The following is an 18,168-nucleotide window of genomic DNA, read 5'->3' as shown; positions in this document are numbered from 1 at the left end:
GGCTTCCAATTCTTAACATACCTGGGGAGGAAGCAGATCTCTCCAATCTGAAATGTTTTCCACAAGGTTCTAGGTACTAAGATTTTCAGCTTAGGACTTGAAAGATTTCTCTAGGATTTCAAATTTCTCTCTGAAATAATCACTTCCTTATCTTAAGGTATCAATTTCCTTTCTTTTGCTGCTCACACATGCAAAGCTGTTACACAATACAGACACTAGATTGACAGCTCTGTGACAAATCTAGACAAAAGACTCCAATCTGTGGTATTTGAATGTTACCCAAGCAGCCAGCAAAACCCTCAGCATGTCTGTGATCAGCTGCTATCATTGCCAGTACCAGCAGTGGTAATGACCAAAGTCTGGGAACCCAGGCTCTGGCTAGACACGTTCTGCTGTCACCATATGTCACTCCAAGAGAGCCTCTGTTCAGTACTTCATAATTAGACCCATGCATTTACTGAGCTCTTTAAAGAAAAATCTTGACAGTATCATATCTTCTAAGGAATGTCTTCTGTCTAGTGAGGGGGAGGATGATCTCACTTGCACAAATCTGTTATTTCCTTGAGATTGGATTGCCCTTGTTTTGTGAGCTTTGTGTTGATGGCTGAAATAAATAGCGAAGTGGGTGGATTTAGTCACTCTGTGGGAAAGAAGAGCAGGAAAGGCAAAAAGGTTCTGGCATGGGAACATCACAACTTGATTGTTCCAGTAGCAGAAGCTTTTTCCCTCTGAAGAAAAAATACATACTGAACTTGTTGTATGCTGAAGAGCTCCCTTGTTTGGGTAATAGGGAACTCAACTGTAGGCAATATGCTGTAAAACCGTTGTTGAGGTTTTTTGGTTTTAGAAAAAGTGAATGTAATGCTGTCTTCCTAAGCACGAGTTGAAAAACTTTCTTCACAACCTACCATGATATATGTATTATCATAAATATTATATATTTCTATAATTTTAAGATCCAAGGTTTTACAATGCTTTAAAGCTAAGTTAATACATTCATTACAGAAGCTTTTAGAGCTTAAACTTGTGTGGAAAATGATTTCTCAAATAATTTTTTCCTAAATTCATAAGGAAAATCATTTGCAACTTACGGTGATTTGGTTACTGCACCTTTTTGTATGTTTGTTCATATGTTCTTCAGCACAATAGTTCTTCACTATCTTACAGAAACAAAGCAGAAGTAAATATGACCCAAGTATGGCCTTAAAAGCTGGTAATTATAGCTGGTCTAATTGCTTAGTTTCAATTGTCTAGAGGAATTTTGTAGTGTGTTTTGTAAACACTTTGACTTGGCCAGAGCTGGTAATGGGATGCCATGTCAGACTTCATCACAGTGAGGAACTTCATTGAGAATTTAAATCTCCTTTCTGCAAGAGTTCATCCCATGCATAGATTTCACTCAATTGCAGCTGGTTGGTTGCGGAACATTCAGACTGCAAGTATAGCACAGACTCTTGCAGATTAAATGGTTTCTTTAGGAATCTTAATGGGAGTACTTTAAAACTTGTCTGCTTTCTCATTTCCTGTGATTGTATTGTTACAGCAGGGATATTAAACTTGGCGTGGGTATCATATTCTGTGTTCTTTTAGAAATGCAAGATATTATTTTGTCTTTGTCTGCTTCATGTGCTTCTGATCCTACTTGGAAAAGCAGTGAAATTATGTGGGCAATTGACCTTGGAGGCTTTTATTTCCTTTTACCTTCAAGTCAGCTAGGAAAGCAAGAACTATACTGTGGTAGCTTAGTTATTATCCTAGCAAGCTTAGGAGGCTTATCATCTCTGTGAAGCTATACCCCTCAGCAGGCCTTTTCTCCATCATTCTCAGTAAAGATACTGTACCCTTTGAGAGAGCTCTTCATGATGTGTAGATCCTAAAATTGGATTGGGTTGGGTTTGGGGTTGGGGTTTGGTTTGGTTTGGTCCCACACATACAAATACACACTTCTTTCTTTAAAAGGATTTTTTGCTCTGCTGCTTAGGGAAGAAGTTGTATTAGAACCCCAGAGTATCACATTTCTAAATCTTGGCTAGCAGGTACTACTTTTGACATTTAAAACTTTTCAGCCTCTGAAATGCTATGAAGTGGGAGCTTGAAGATCTTTAAATATTTGAACAAACTCTATATCATATGAGTTTTGAGGTCAGGAAACCATGACAGCATCTTTCTTGATAATTTTTTTGTTTTAGTTTTCCTTAAGGCAGCAGGCTGAGATTACTTATTTAGCAATTTGACTGGAAAAAAAATGTGAAACATAAGTATATTTCTTTATTCTGCCTAATAATTTAATGCCGTGTATCTTGCAGCTGTCCTAAGTGTGTCTGGTATATTTCAACATAAAGCAGACCTGCCTTAAATAAATCCTAGTAGATGAGCCTGTCTTCATTTGTAAAGGGACAGAAGGCAGGACAACCTGTGCTGCATTTAAATTTTTTGCTGCAGTACAACTCGGCATTGGTGATGCATCTTCTGTGATGAGACTTCTTTTAATGGGGCCTAAAGTGGGGTTGCTTTTACCTGGCATTGAGGACTGCAGCTGACCAGTGGGCTTGAGGGAGTGGTGGGTGGTGGGAGCTGATCAGGATCTGGCCTTACTGCAGTGACAACTTTGTGTTCTGTTGCATGTGGGTTTGAAGCTGTTTGAGTGTTGATGTGAAAGGGTAGGATGGGTCATGATGGGCTGCACTTTCTGTGCCATCGTGTTGGTCAACCTTAGAGATAATGTGGACTTTGTTAGTTTTACTGTCCAACAGAAGCCTTAGACCTGCCTGTTTGGAAGCCAGTTATCCCTGCACATGCTCTTATCCACAGGCTCTGTTAAGTGGGTTGACCTTCTTATTCTGAGGGGTAAATGATTTTACCATCTAACTCGCAGGAACATTTGTGTTGCTTCCTGACAACAGAGCAGCTTCTCACCCTGCTGCCCGTATTCATATTGTTTAACATAAGATGACAGGAAACCACTTACTCCACAATAAAATAGAATTGTGATTACCTTGCTAATGTCAACCATATTGCCATCCAGCAAGGCTCGGTCGACTAGTACAAAGCAGCCACCCACACTCTGCTCCAATGGTGTCCCAGCAGCTCTTGTGTGAATTACACAGTGAAGTCATAACCCCTTTGTAATAATTAATGTTGCTACAGAAAATTTTAAATGTGTTTTATGCTAAATACATTAATCAAATCTATTTTCTGCTGGAGAATTCTTTTGCTTAATGAGAAAGACCTTAATGTGCATGCCTTCCCTTCTTAGCAGTCTTCTAGTGTAAGGGTATGAGGAATACTGTGAGTATGCACGACCGTTAGTAATTCAATTTATATAGTCAAAACCAAATTACAGTTCTGTGGACTAAGGATTAGAATGTACTTCTTTTACTTCTTTTACTTAAGCCTTGTATAGGACAGTGTATGTTCTTAATGTGCACTGGCACAGTCAAGTATGCAGTCGACAACAGGGAGTTCACAGTTCAGGTTTCTGAACATCCAGAATTGGTTAGCAATCTTTTTGGGGAGATCAGGAGGAAAAGGGCATTTGCAGGGACTGATAATTAAAACTCAAGTCTGTAAGACATTCCGATAAGATAGATACCTGCATATATCAGTCTATTCTTGTTACCTGTATAAGAATCTTGTAAGACCTGCAGTTAAACTGGAGGCAATAGACTATCTTTGTGTTACAGTTTTAACAATTGGAATTATGTTTGTGCTTTACACTCGGGGTTGAGTGAGGTAAATTCACTCTCAAAGGTTATCCTGTAAGTGGCTCTGCAGCTGGAGCTGTCTAGGTGGGCATTCATAATATTTTTGAGCTTTTACACATTCATCCTTTCGACACCACGATATACTATACATGACTCAGTGGCTAAGTAAATCAACTGACTGGAGGTAGCACTTTGGAATATCTCCATGTCTTCATAAAACATACTTCTTCCTTTTGCAGGGACATTCCTGTAGACTTCAAGTATATCGCTGAGCCAAGTATGCATTCAATGCCAGCTGTGACTTTGTCTCCAAATGGTAAGTTAATACTTTACTGCCTTCTTAGGTCTAGTTTATATAGGCATGTCTTACTGATTATATCTCTGCAGTGTTGCCGTGTTGTGTCCCCCTGTTACCCCACATGACCCACTTCAAATCAGTGTGTGCATTTATTCCACGATTGGACTGGATCTGGGTTTGATTTGAAAGTCTTAAGAACAAAAAGTATGTCAAAAATAAGGGTTATATCAGGAAAAATGTATCAGTTTAAATTTAGACCTTCATCCAGACAGGGCAAAAGGACTCTTTCTTTTCATAGAGCTACAATATGCTCTTTGCTATATTTAAAATATTAAGAGAGACAATGGTGGGAACTGACAATGGCTGCAAAGTACTAAGGAAGTTTTCAGCAGCCCTTGTGGTACCACAGTTAAAGCTGAAACTGATGTTGTACATGATCCTGGTAATGCTGTTCTTTTTTGTTCTGAATATAGCCCAAACAACTCTTGCAGAAGAGAAAAACTAAATTACTTCAGTGTTTCTGTATGTTAATATTTCACTGATGTTTATGTTCTTCAATTAGAAGCAAACCGAAGGAGAATAAAGCTTTAGAGCTTCCAGTAATCAGTGAAAATCCTTCTAACAGGACAGTCTTTGTTTTGAACAAAATTAAATTGCTTTAGTGTCAACATTATTAAAGTGTTGCCAGATTTACAGTTAACAGTCCCATTATGCCAAGTAGTGACTGATCAACTTGTTGTACAGCATAATGTTTTCAGCCAGCTGTCAGCATCAAATTGTATGGCTTTCCAGTGTAGATATTATTTTATTCTTAACAATAGAAGTGGGTTTCTAATATGAAAAGGAAGATTCTGGAGAAAGAGATAGCTGTATTTTAAAAGCGTTAGCTTCCCAGGCTGGCCTTTTCAACCCCTTTTTCTGCACAACTTGCTGTATTCTGGTCCAGTTTTTCAGTTCATTTCATTCTTCCATATTGAAATACTGGAGTTTTCATTCTTTTTCCAGTTCCAGCTGGCTAGCATTTGAGTATTTGATTTCTGAGATGAGACAGTAAATCATGTTAGGAATGAAGCAGTCATCTTTTCAGCTCAAGACATCACCTGTCACATTAACTAACATTATCTTGACTACAATAGTCCAGTATCACACAAAACAAGTTATTTCGGAATAGTTAAGCTACAGATTTTGCCAGACATATCATGCATCATTTTGGAGTTGACTTTAAAGAAAAGTCAATTGAAAATTTTACATATGTGGAAATTTTCTACTTACAGGCACTGATTTAAGAATCTTATCGATTAAATTTTTCCTCCTGAGAGATGGAGGAAACAGACCTTTTTAAGTAGTAGAAGAGGAGAGTAACATGCTTGCGGTATACATTTGATTTGTTTCTTTGGGAGGCTGAAAAAATCCTCAAATTCCAAGCTAGCAGCTGGAAGTGTGATCGGATTTACAGTCAAGTCAGCACATTTTATGTTATCACTGTTTGCATAAGACTCTATAAAGACAGTGACAATATGCCGAGTTCAGGACAGAAATCTCTATATTCTATGGTGTTCTGTAGCACATTATCTTCATTAGATTCTCAGGCAGGAGTTAATGCACTGCCAAGATGCAAAATGAGGCAGAGTTAAGAGAAAAGCCTGGGCTTTTCTCTTTCACTGCAGTATCTTTATTAAATTGCATTCTGTTAGGGCAGAGAATACTAAATAGTTGCGAAAATGTAAGGATTTAAAAAACCCTTTGTCTACCCTAGATGTGTTTTTCCTCTAAAGAAAATAAGAGGTGACACTCTTAGACTACCCACAAGACAGGTAATCAGATAGATTGCAGCTAGACGGTTTTTTTCTTCCCTCATCTAAATTACTTGATTATGTGCACCAGCAAATTTAGTAGCTTAAAAGCGTATCAGTAAGTCAGTGTGGTTGATACAGCACATTTTTCTAACAGCCAGAGCTTATCCAGAGTCCTGAGTGCATTTTGTAGGAATAGGCATTCCAAATCCTGTCAAATGTAAGGTTTTGTCTCTTGACGGTTGTACCAGGCAGAAGAAATATCAGCTGCTACCTGGAACCCTGTTACATAATGAACATCTGGATTCAAATAGTGCAAGAAAAGTTATAAAAATCTCTTCAAACGTTCCAATTAAGTCTGTTTATTCAAATGCAGCACTCTGATACCACCTTTGTTTATTGCATTTTATAGGGAAATGGTTGGCTTGCCAGTCGATGGATAACCAAATTCTGATTTTTGGAGCTCAGAACAGATTCAGATTAAACAAAAAGAAAATTTTCAAAGGTCACATGGTAGCTGGCTACGCTTGTCAAGTGGATTTTTCACCTGACATGAGGTAAGTTTTTTGAGAGAATAAGTTTCATCTTAAAACTTGCTAGCACAGACATTAAATTTCTTTTTGAGTCCTCTGCAGTATTCATTGATGCACAGCCACCATATTAACTCAGCATCAGACAGAGTTCTCTAGCCAAGCAGCAGCATGGAAAGTTTACTCTTGTCATTTGGTCGGACTAAGTTATACTCAGTGGTTGCTTTGAGCAACATTTAGACAACAGTCCATGTAGTCCTGATCCCCCATTCTGCAAAGATGATTTACACTGCTGTCAAACCATCCAGAGACTAGCCCTGGGGTAGCACAGGAGGCTTCTGGCTTGCGTCTGGCTCATTTTGTGTGTGGTCTGTAGCACAGTGTCTGTTCCCGCAATATGCACTTGTCTAAAATACCTGGGATTCGGACTTGCTCAGTATTCCCAATTTGCAGGTCTGGTGTAGGTATCCTCGTTTATTGTTCAGAAAAACATATTTTTTATCCTCTTTGTTCAGTAATATGCCCATACATTTACCACTATATGTACATAAGATATGCATTACTATAAAAACTGGAGAATAACCTCAGCAACACTGGAGGAAAAAGTAGAGAGAAGTGTCTATAAATTTTAGAGAAACTTCTGGCACTTTCTCTCTTGCTGATGTATTCTTTTTAGTTCCAGTAACACAGTATATGGTATAATCGCATTGCTTAGCACATTTACCTTGCAGTTGATGAATCACCTTCTGCAGGATTTATGCGCATTAGAGCACAGGATGAATGCTAATTCTTTGGTAGGTATATTTGCAGACTGTCACACAGGAAGCTCACTGGGTGAAGCCCGTTTCCATTGCTCAATATAAAAGTATTATAATACAAGCAGTCTTCACACATGATACAGCTTTTATTTTAATCCTGTTAATACAGCTATGTGATATCTGGAGATGCAGATGGAAAACTTAACATCTGGGACTGGAAGACAACAAAACTCTACAGCAGATTAAAAGCACATGATAAAGTCTGCATCGGTGCAGTGTGGCATCCACACGAAACATCTAAAGTCATTACGTGTGGCTGGGATGGTCTTATTAAACTATGGGACTAAAGAGGATGCTTCAAAGATCTCTAGATGTAAGATCTCCTGCATACACCTGGGATTAGAATGAATTCTGTAAGGATGAGTAGAGGTTTGTAATACTGCAGTTCTCAGCTAGCTGTATGTATGCACTAAAAAATGGAAAATCTTCTGAAGACACAACTGAAAGGATTTACTTCTCAATATGACCTCTGGGTATGAGAAGCTGAGGTCATCTGAAGCATGCAGAATCAAGTGTTAATTTGTCATGTCACTGTTTGTGCAAAACACTCTTGTAAAATAAAATAATTTTAAGAAAAACTATTTTTGTGGTTCTGACTGCCAGAGATGTGGGGAGTTAAAAGAGAAAAAGAGCAGTTGTGTAACTTGCTTCCTAAGAAGAAATCTTTGATACCTACTGCAATAGAGCTGGAAAAGATGCATTTCTTTTCTTTACCTGGTTTTGGGTGGTATTTTGTTGTCCCCAATATACTTCTATATTTATAGAACACAAACCCACTTGCTAAGGTCTTTTAACTCACAATACAAATGAAGAACTAATTGGAAGCTAGCAGTTGTCAGATAGACTGTATCCACTGAAGACCGTATTTGTCAACTCTTGTTTCTGTCTGTCTTTAACAATAACATCATGCTGATCACTCAGTTTCATCTTTGCAAGTAGTCATTGATTTCAAGAGTTTGCTTGTAATGATTGTGTAAACGTGTTTGGTTTTTCTCTTCCCGTATGTGTTTATGTTCTAATAAGCATGACATTAAAAAAAAGATGTGATCTCTCTTGTTCAATTTGGAATACATTGTATTATAAGCCCCATAAAGGATTTGACAATTTAATGTATATAGGTGGGTCACACTTTTTCCTCTTTAAAGAACTTATTTTTAATAAATCTTTTTATAAAAAGTCTGGTTATCTTTAATTCTTCTGTCCAGCACTGTCCATATAACATATTTCTTTCTTACTATTTGGTATTTTAATTTGCAGTTGTGTACCAGTGTTCAGATAAACCCATTCTCTTGCACTGTTCTTAAAAAACTAATGCAAGTTGGAAGCAGGAGAAAAAAATCCTTTGAAATCCCTATCTTCTCTCTTCTTGAGCACATAATGGAAAGAAATTAATTACACATTTTTATCCCATGGATCAGTCTTTAATTACAGTTTTGAGTTACCCTATGTTGTTTACTATAAACCTAATCACTGCTTATCAAAAATAAGCAATAGCAAAGGAGTAATTGCCTTAATTGACAGCAGGATAGAAGATAAGGTGTTTCCACAGATGATATGCAAAGAATCTCAAATTGTGTGGATGGAAGGAAGTGGGTTAGTTGGTTTGTGTGGTTTTGTTGGTTTGGGATTTTTTGACTGATTAACAAGACAATCCTGTTCTTTAGCGAATACTCTTTGAAAGTTAGGCCCTCAGGAAGTGAAAATGGAGCTTATGCATTTTAGACCAACTCTCTAAAGCTGAGCTTGAGAGTCTTTCCAGTATCCATTCATGCTGTCACGTAACTGCACGAAGTTTCCATGTTTCTGTTTACTTTCACAAGTGGTGCACTGGTGGTAACTGGGCATTGCCTGGCCTTGCACCCGTGCCAGTACTGAGGTAGGAAATTGTGGAGCCTGGAGAGACACAAAAGAGCTGGTGTGGTGTGTCCCAAGGACCATCCCCTCTGCAAGGAGAGAGGAGGCTGTTGCTGTTTCTCAGCTCTTCAGGATGCAGGTGGGAGTGAGCTGTTGCTGTGTTGCAGAGGGTGAATTCCCAAAATGGTGCTTTTCACAGGGAAGGCTTGACTCCTGAGCTGGGAGTTGAGCTCTGGTGTGCACTGTGCCCCGGGTGCTGTGTCAGCCAAAAGTGGGCTGAAATAATTTAGAGTGGTTTTCTTCCTTCAAATCCATTTCCTAAATGGATATGTGGCAGCGTGCCCTGACCGTTGACAGCTTGTAAGTACAGGGAACTGGGGAGGAGAGGAGGAACAGAGCAGATGATACAAAAACTTCTCACAGGAATATATATTAGTTTCCACATCAGAAACACCTTTCCCAAATGCTTAAAAGCCTTTAAATCATAACACACAAAATGTTTGGTGGTGTAGTTGGGACTGTCTTCCCATGTGTCACCTACCAGGCAGAACTTCATATACATATATATATGTATAAAAAATGTATAAAAATAAATGTATAAACAGTTGTAGTAATATACTGGGTGTTGTCTTAGGAGAAAAAAAAGTGTTGACTCAATCAATTCTGCTGAAGTTAATGAATTGGGATTAAATGTTTGCAACAAGCTCAGAATCAAAATTCCCACTGAAACTTTGAGATAAAACCCTTTGTCTCTCACAGTTGGTCTCCATGTTAATCTTTTGTGGAATTTCTCACATCTGCACTGAAGCCTGGAGGGGGAATTTTTATGAGGATAATTCCCTCCTGTCATCTTAAGAGTTGCAAACTCCAGAGCTCACACTGTCAGCCGGCTTGCTGCGCACAAGGATAGACAGTGTGTGTCCGTGGGGCGAGTCTAGACTTGTCTTTCCAGCAGCCACCTGGGAAAAGATTTCTTGCTGGGCTAATTAACTCGAATCATGTCCTGCTCTTATCTTCCCAATTTCATATTTCACCAGAAATTGGTGTTACGAATGTTGGTCAGAGCAAGTCTAGACTGAGTCCCCGAGGCTGACTTGGTGTGTGAGCAGACAAAGCCAGGGGAAAGGCAGTCTTGGGAGAAAAAGCAAAAGGCGTGTTTTGGGTTCCACCAAGTTACTCTCCTGACATTAGGCAGAGAATGCAACGTGATTCAAGCAGAAAGGAGCTTCCTGGGCAGGCTAGAGGCAAGCGTGTCGTGCTGCCGCGTAGGAATACACACAAGCTGGAGTGCACGGCTGCTGTCACATCACTGTAACTTTGTTCCTCTTGATCACGCTCTGTAATTTTCAGAAATGATGTGCCAATTTGTTGTCACTTTTATTAATACCAATTACTTCTACAGTGGAAGTTTTTACAGAGAAGTGAACTATCTATCATCTCCATCATTCTTGGAGTTCTGCCTGGGAAGCTTGATAGTTCCTTTGGCCTTGTGCCGTCTTCTTCTTGGACTTCTTTTCATATGCGAGAGGGGAAATATCCCACATATTCCATCCTCTTGCAACTTGCTGGTATTTCTTGAAGCAGATGGTCTTGGCATCTGTCTTGCTCAGGGTTTATAATTGTCCCCAGTAAGATGGGACTGCTCAGTCTTTGCCCTCATTATGAGGAACAAATATCTAAAACACTGTACATCTAGAAATGTCCAAGCATGTCTTGTAAAAAAGCCGATTTTTAGCAACGGGCAGATGTTCGATGTACCATTTAACACTGTGGTCTTTAAAGGCTGATTTACACAGCGAGCCTTGCAGCTCTGACAGCCCAGTAACACAATGTACTTTCCTTCTTTCTGCCAGCTGGTCATTACAAAATCCTGCTCCCATTTGGTAGGAAGACTCCATATGACAAAAAGCCTGCACAAGGCAGAACACGCGGAGAGCAGAGGAGGGAGGGAGACTTTCAACAGTTGAACCTATACACCAGAAAAATCAGTTGCCAGGGAGGTTGGTCCTCTGGAGACTACTCAACGACTTGCTACTGTAGGGTTTCACTAACATACGCTCAAAATCATAGCCTGCAGTAAAATATGGCTTTTCTGTCAGGCTTGCCGATAAAAAAAACCAGATACACCCCAGCTGTCTTGCAGCACTCAGAGAAAACTGCTTGTGTCAGGGTTATGTTTACAGAAGCTCTTTGCAGAGTTTAAAGCTTTTAGAAACAAGCTGCAATAACTTTCAATGGGACACGGCCCTCTAAGTTGCCACGTACACTGGAAGTTTGACCTCAGGCCTGTTTGTTGTCTTGTTGTATGATAGAACATTTCAAACGTGTTAAATGCCTTTCTGAGTCTCCTTTCAACCTGCTGCACTTCATGCCACTGGGAGACTGCTAAAATGAAATGTTCTTGCAGATGCATTGAGCTTGTCATACAGAATAAGAGGTTCTCATTAGGCCTTAGGGTTTTTTTTGGTTAGTTTGACAGATGTCAAGGCTACCTGAGCCTGCTCGTCTGGTTTGGGAAGGAAAGACACCGCCACAAATCCCCTGGGGAGTTATTTCAGTAATGGGAAATTTACAGAGCTGCAAGACCACTGACAGGCACCTGGACGTGGTTCTGGGAGCTGCACATCTTTCCAGTGCTCCCAGTGCAATTGCCCTGGAGTTGGTGCCTTGCACTAACTCCTGGATAAACTCTTCAGTTGTGGAATAAGTTTGGGGTTTTTTTTACAGTGGAATTTAAACCCTTGCAAAGCAACAGTTAAGAAAAAAAAACAATATGCAAACGGCCTGTCCTAGAAGGGCTGTAACAGTTTAACTTCCTTACCTTAGCTTGCACCAGGGTAATCTCCCCACACAGCTGGGACTCCAGCAGTTGGTGATCTCAGCAGCTTGCACAGGCTAGTTGTTAATATGTTGCTTCCGCACCCTTATACAATCTTGGTCCTTCGTCTCCTCTGAATATACTCTGTGAAACCTAATCCCTTCCAACAGTCCTTCCTCAGGAGATGAAGAGGGAAGTCGGACTCCGGATGAAGTCAGTTGTCAGGCCAGACATCTGCAGGAAAAGAAGTACGGCCCATTCCCTGGAGTTTTCTAAACCGCATTGGGTTTTGTCAGAATAGCTTCCCTGCAGCAAGCTCCTTTCGTTCTCTCCCCTGGTGCTGACCCTTTGGGAGTACTTTGGGGCAGGGGCCAAGTTGGTTGGTTTGGTTTTTGTCATTGTTCCTCCAATATTTAAGGACTGGAGTAACATTATGGAACACTTCTTCCAATGCTGTATTCTCCTATTTCTTAGGGCAATTTTCCTTCACTTCATAAAGAAGTTAGAAGGCATTTCAGGGTCTCTCCTGCCTGGCAGGTCAGTCTAGGAGGTCAGCAGGGGGCTGACTAGTGAAGTCCCAGCCCCTGTGCCATGGCTGCTCCTGGCTGGTGCCAGTGGAGATACATGGGTGCTCCTGGGCCATGGCTGCTGCTGCCACGTTAGAGGTCTGACACTGGTCAGATGAGGCGTGACACTGATCAGGGGCTGCCCCCACCTCCCTGCAAGGCACCCAGGGTGGTGGCTCCACTCTAGGTATCTGAAGGTGGATGCAAGGGTGGGATCCACATTGTTCGGGTTCAATTCAGAAACAAGAGTCTCAAATACAGTGGGGGGAATTACCAGCTGAGGCGCAGGAGCATTTTAATCACCTGCAGAAGTTGTGTACTGTGTATACCACTGCACTTTCCTTCAGGAAACTACTGAAAACCAAACACATATGGTGGTAATCCACCAAACAGAGCAGGGACATTGCACTGGTATTCACATTCGAGTTGTCAGTTCTAGGCAGCTCAAAGCAGGATCCTCTTTTCCCCTTGTGTGAGGTCCTGCCCATCAGGATAAGGGACATAGCACAAGCTGTATCTGCAAAGGTCTATTTCTGAACCAGCTGAAACTCTTTACAACAGGCAGGTCAAACTATGCTGTGAACAGGGGCTTCTATTTAAGGGAAGAGCCATTCATTATCACAGGCTGTTCCCTTCAAACGCCAGGCTTGCTCTGCCCCTGAAGGCCAGTGGAGGGGAGGCAAGTATAAATATGTCTCCGAATGTAGGTCAGCTCTGAACTTCCACTGGCACTAACCAGGTCTCTACTGACTGCAACTAAACGTCACATTGTGTTAACAAGCAGGAAGAAATCAAGAGTGATTTCCTACTGAATAACCCTGAGGATCCTTTCAAGGGCAGGGGAGCCGCTAATGAAGCTCGTGAAATCAAAGTTCTTGAATGAACCAGATGGTCTCAGCTGTTGAATAATTCACCAGGGAGAATGAATGCTATTCCTTCAGGTGTGCTACCAGGTGATATATCTTGTTGGTGTCTGCCAAGAAAGGCCACACATATGTTCCCTTTATGCTTTCTTTGACCTTTCACAGTTGGGAGGCACTCATGAAGAATTGCCCTTCACAAGTCACCGATGGGATCACGGCCTGGGGCCAGAAGTGCATACCATAAATGTCAGGTTTGGGAGTGTGGCAGGAGGTCAGATCTTTCTTTGGTTAAATTTTGGCATTTCCAAGGAGGCCACATTCAGAAAGGGACAAGTTTCCCTGGAGAAATGTGTTAGTGTCCTAACACATCCCCCTTGGTGCTGCTGTGGGCTCTCTATGGAAAGCCCATGTGATAATTTAGGGGGATTCACATCTGTTGCTGCTCTTCATCTTCACCAGGCCACAGGCAGCACCTCTAAATGCTGATTCACATAAGTGTGTGATTTATAAATCACCACAAACCTCTCTGAAAGGGAAATGCCCTCACCCACAAAAGGAATATAGAACTGCCACTACACACAGGTCACCTCTGCAAAGATCCACTTTAGACTGAGCTGAAACATCTTCTGGTGGAGATGTCCTATTAATGCAATAACAACTCCACTTCTGGAACAAAATGAGGTCATAATGTCCCTGTAGGCTGGGTCTGGCACTGGCTGTGGCCAACATGAATGACCTGAGGTGTGGGCAGTTTCACCCAGCACCAAACTGGAGGCTCTGGAGAGCTGATGTGGATGCCTGCAGGGAGTGCAGGGAGATGCCCAATGCACCTGCGGACTGAGGGACAGAAGCCGAGGGCAAAATGGAGCTGGGCAATACCGATAACGGCGATGCTGCACAGATCTGGGGCAGCTGAAGTTGCCAGGAGCACCTGGCAGATGGCACAGTATGGATATATGGCTTAGGAAAAAGGACACGCCACTCTTTTGCAATGAACTCCTGTGCAAGCACATTGCTGAACATGTTGCTGGAAGGTCAGCCTAGAGACGCACGTCTGCCAGCTCTCACCTGATGACTTGGGGTGATTTGGCCGCTCTGCTCCTGCCCTGGTTTGGTCCTGGCACCTTCCTGCACTGCTCCTGGCAGTAAGAGTTTGAAGGCCGAGTGTGACTTTCTTCCTCAGCTCAGAGGGCAGGGCCTTGCAGCGGGTCACTGAAGAGCCGTCTCCCTCTCAGATCAACCCAAGGCTTTACTGCTTTCTCTGCAGGAGGTGCTGGGTGCTGCTCACACCAGGCTCTTGGGAATATTTTAGCAATGTCAGGCCAGGTCCTTTCTTCCCATCTGGGCACAGCCGTGCAGTTACCAGTCTCCAGGCTGTAGCTGTAATGGGAGAATGCCCTGCCCACACTGGTTTTAATGGTGCACTCTGTACTTAGCCCTTGAAGAAGGGGGCAGCTACCACTGTTTCTGTGCAGGGCTGATCTGGGAAGAGATGTGGAGTACAACTGGCACATGGTTACCACAGGGCTTACTACAGGGAGATGATCTCAACAAGCTCCTCACCTGCTTCACAGCATCCCCAGCAATCTGCGCTCCTCCAGAGCTGCTCCTGGGCAGTGCAATACTCCCTGCAAGGAGCCATCCCACAGGAGCAAGGCAGGCTCAGATGTGCGGATGTCCCTGAGGTAGCTGGTATGGCTGAGAATTGGCACGTAGCAGTAAATCTGGGGTCTAGCTGGTGGATCTTCAGCTCTGGCTGGAGCAGCATGAGCCTGTGGCTGCCAGCAGACCCAGATCCCTACCCTTCTCTCTCAGCACGGTCCGTAACAGGTTGGAGATACCACCTGAGCAGAGTGTATGGCAGGGACCCTGCAGCAGGTAGGGGCTGATCATACCTGTGTACAGCAGTAGACAAACACAGATTCAGCCCATGCAGCATCCCTCAGTGCGAGCCTGTCCGCTGGGGCAGTCAGTCAGTGCTGGCCTGACCCCTGTGCTCCTACCCAGCAGCTCAGCAGCCATCAGGAGATGGGAACTGCATTCATTTAAGAGTGTCTCCCCTAGGTAAAAGAGATCAATAAAAGGAAAGCGGTAAGGGCACAAAAGCAAGACCTCAGAAAGGCAGGCTGTAACTCTGCTTTAAGAGATGTGAAGTAGAAAGGCACCATTAGCACATAAAATAGGAGCTGTTCATTTTCTCCCATAATATCACATAACTGCCTCCAGAATGATAAATGGCTTTTATCTATCCTGTATCTGAGATAAGGTTTCCTTAAAAATTACCATAGTTATTGGAATCTTTTCTTGCAGAAGATGTATTTGCTACAGCCTGAATTGTTCCTGACACTACCTGGCAATCGTGAGCAAGAGATCAGCTGAGCATTTGCTAAACTCTTAACCAAAGAAGAACCAGGATGGATCTATACTCCATTTCTATACTTTACATATACATCACTATTTTTTCTTCAGGGAAGTAAGGGATAGAAGATGTGCATCCCTTTGGAAACTTAACATCTGAGAGAGCTGACATAATTCATTTTTTAACCCCTATCTACTGGTTTCTTAAACAAATGATAATAAGCTACTAGACTAGTTACTCTACAACTTATCAGGACAAAAAACCTGTGCAGTGCTAGAGCCCATATTTTTGTGCTTTATTAATAAATCAGGACTCGCAGCTGAGCTTTTGCCACCCCATTATTTGAAAAATGGGAGATGAGCCATTCTGCAGTGCAGCAAGCACGATGGTTCCAACAAGCAAGATACTGGTTTAGGAAATCCTGGCACCCTCTCACAAACATTAACTCTCCTCGTGGCCTTGCATTGTTAAACATCAGTACTTAATATGAGGGTTGCAGCAAGCACGGCTGTCACAGAGAAGGCATCTCCTTCCCATTTTCAGAGGTTGTGGATCTCTTAGGTTGTATATTACCTACCTCAGGATGTAGCTTTGCCCTGAGGAAAAGTGCTTTGCCCAGTGCCTTGGACACAGGGAATCCAACCCAGCTGCAATAGGTCATCTTGATTTTGAGTGCTGCAGAGCTGAGGACATGGTGGGCCCCCACAGTGCCCTGCTCTGCGTCGCTGCAAAGCCCCTTGCTCCCCAGTCCAGGCAGGATGTGCAGGAGCAGAAACGGAAGCTACATTTATAGAATCATAGAATAATAAAATACCTCAAGTTGGAAGGGACCCACTAAAGGGCCATCGGGTCCAACTCCCTGCTGCTTGCAGGAGTACCTAAAACTAACTATGCGACTAGGAGCATCATCCAGGCACTCCTTGAGCATTGACAGGCTTGGTGCTGTGACTTCCCTGGGGAGCCTCTTCCAGTGACTGACCAGCCTCTCAGTGAAGAACCTTTTCCCTGATAACACACTGATGTTTTAGTTATTGCTAAGCAGCACTTACCTCCAAGTCAAGGACTTTTCAGTCTCTCATGTTCTGCCAGTGAGGAGGGGGCACAAGAAGCCGGGAGGGAGCAGAGACAGGACACCTGTCGCAAAGTGGCCAAAGGGATATTCCACACCACAGCATGTCATGCCCAGTATATAAACTGCGGGGAGTTACCCAGAAGGGACCGATCACTGCTCGAGGACAGGATGGGCATCAGTCAGCGGGTGGTGAGCAATGGTATTATGCATCACTCGATCTTTCTTGGGTATTATTCCTCCCTTTTTGCTGTCTATTATTATTATTATTATTATTAAATTATTAAACTGTTCTTATCTCAACTGATCAGTTTAATCTTTTTTCTGGTTCTCCCCATCCCACCAGGTTGGAGGGGGAAATGACTGAGCAACTCATGATGCCTAGTTGCCCTGGGGCTAAACCACCACAGTGGCCTGAGCCAGGGATCTCATTAATTCACTAGATAGCCATTCCTGTGCATGCTGCCAGCCACTGCTTAATTTACTAGCACAGGCATAGCTGGGATCATCACCTGGTCAGTAGTCCCAGTCTGGCTGCACCATCCTTCTTCCTCCCTAAATGAGGCATTTGATGTGCAGAAGCCCATGTTAAGTCCCTTTAGAATTAAACTCCACTTCAGCAAATCCTAGTGTAACTAAAGTAGATGGATTACTTTTTAAAAGGAAAATAAAACTGGGGAGCCAGTAAATCGGACACTCCACACAACAGAAGTCACTGCCAGCATGACTGAAAGGCAGTAGATTGAAAACCAGCGTGCATTTGTTACAGAAGAAAGGGGTTGACATTTAGCCACAAGTTAAAATGTGACTAGGAAAAATGATACAAACCTGCACACACAGTCGCATAGAGCTGGCTTTCACTGAAGAGATTAAAATCCCCTCCATTCCACTAGACAATCACCACCCTCGTCCTTCACCACTGACGCAGGGAGGGGGGTTTTCTGCATCTTCCATAACACCCCAAAGTCTGTGCCATCTGTGGCCGACACGGATGCTCAAAGTCAGCTTCACTGCAGCAGTTTCAAGTCCTCAGACAGGTGGGAGAGGAGGAAAGTTGGATGCCTGACTTGGGGTGAAGCCTGGGGAAGGTGAGAGGAATGGCTCGATCCAGCAGTGAGGCAAAGCAGAGGCTCTGGGAGAAGGCTGACCCACCTGTCTGTAAGGAACAGCTCCTATGCTCATTTTCCCCACCTCTGGGTGCACGCTGAAACCCTGTGGGCATGCTGGGTCCAGCAGAGGGCCCTGCTCTGGGAAGGAGTGGACGAGGGAGCCGAGGCAGCAGAGAGGGTGAAAAAGGAAAGGAGGGTGTGAAAGGAGAGAAGGAAATGCCAGGATTACGAGAGAAGGGACAACATGGGGACAGAGAAAGAGAGAGACTTGTTAAATGCACAACGCTGGGCTGAGATGCACCAAGAGGAGGAACACAGCCCTGCAGAAGTGGGCAGCCAAAGGCAGTTACAAAAGCCATCTATTGAAGACATGGAAATGGTATCATG

General features: G+C 42.8%; 1 protein-coding gene across 2 annotated transcripts in view; it reads left to right on the top strand.

The window, feature by feature from the left end:
• CDC40 (cell division cycle 40) overlaps window positions 1–8,319 on the top strand; it is a 38,692-nt gene extending 30,373 nt beyond the window's left edge. For both annotated transcript variants that reach the window (XM_030489642.1, XM_030489643.1), the window contains exons 13-15: window positions 3,944–4,020; window positions 6,208–6,352; window positions 7,253–8,319. In XM_030489642.1, coding sequence (XP_030345502.1) covers window positions 3,944–4,020; window positions 6,208–6,352; window positions 7,253–7,430 — 400 coding nt within the window. In that variant the 3' untranslated portion in view covers window positions 7,431–8,319. The remainder of the gene's footprint in view (window positions 1–3,943; window positions 4,021–6,207; window positions 6,353–7,252) is intronic.
• The last annotated feature ends 9,849 nt before the right edge of the window (window positions 8,320–18,168 follow it).

The sequence above is a fragment of the Strigops habroptila genome, chromosome 6 (genome assembly GCF_004027225.2).
Source record: "Strigops habroptila isolate Jane chromosome 6, bStrHab1.2.pri, whole genome shotgun sequence".
Taxonomy (NCBI): domain Eukaryota; kingdom Metazoa; phylum Chordata; class Aves; order Psittaciformes; family Psittacidae; genus Strigops; species Strigops habroptila.
Note: the sequence above shows the minus strand (reverse complement) of the source record. Positions and strands in the feature narration are given on the sequence as shown.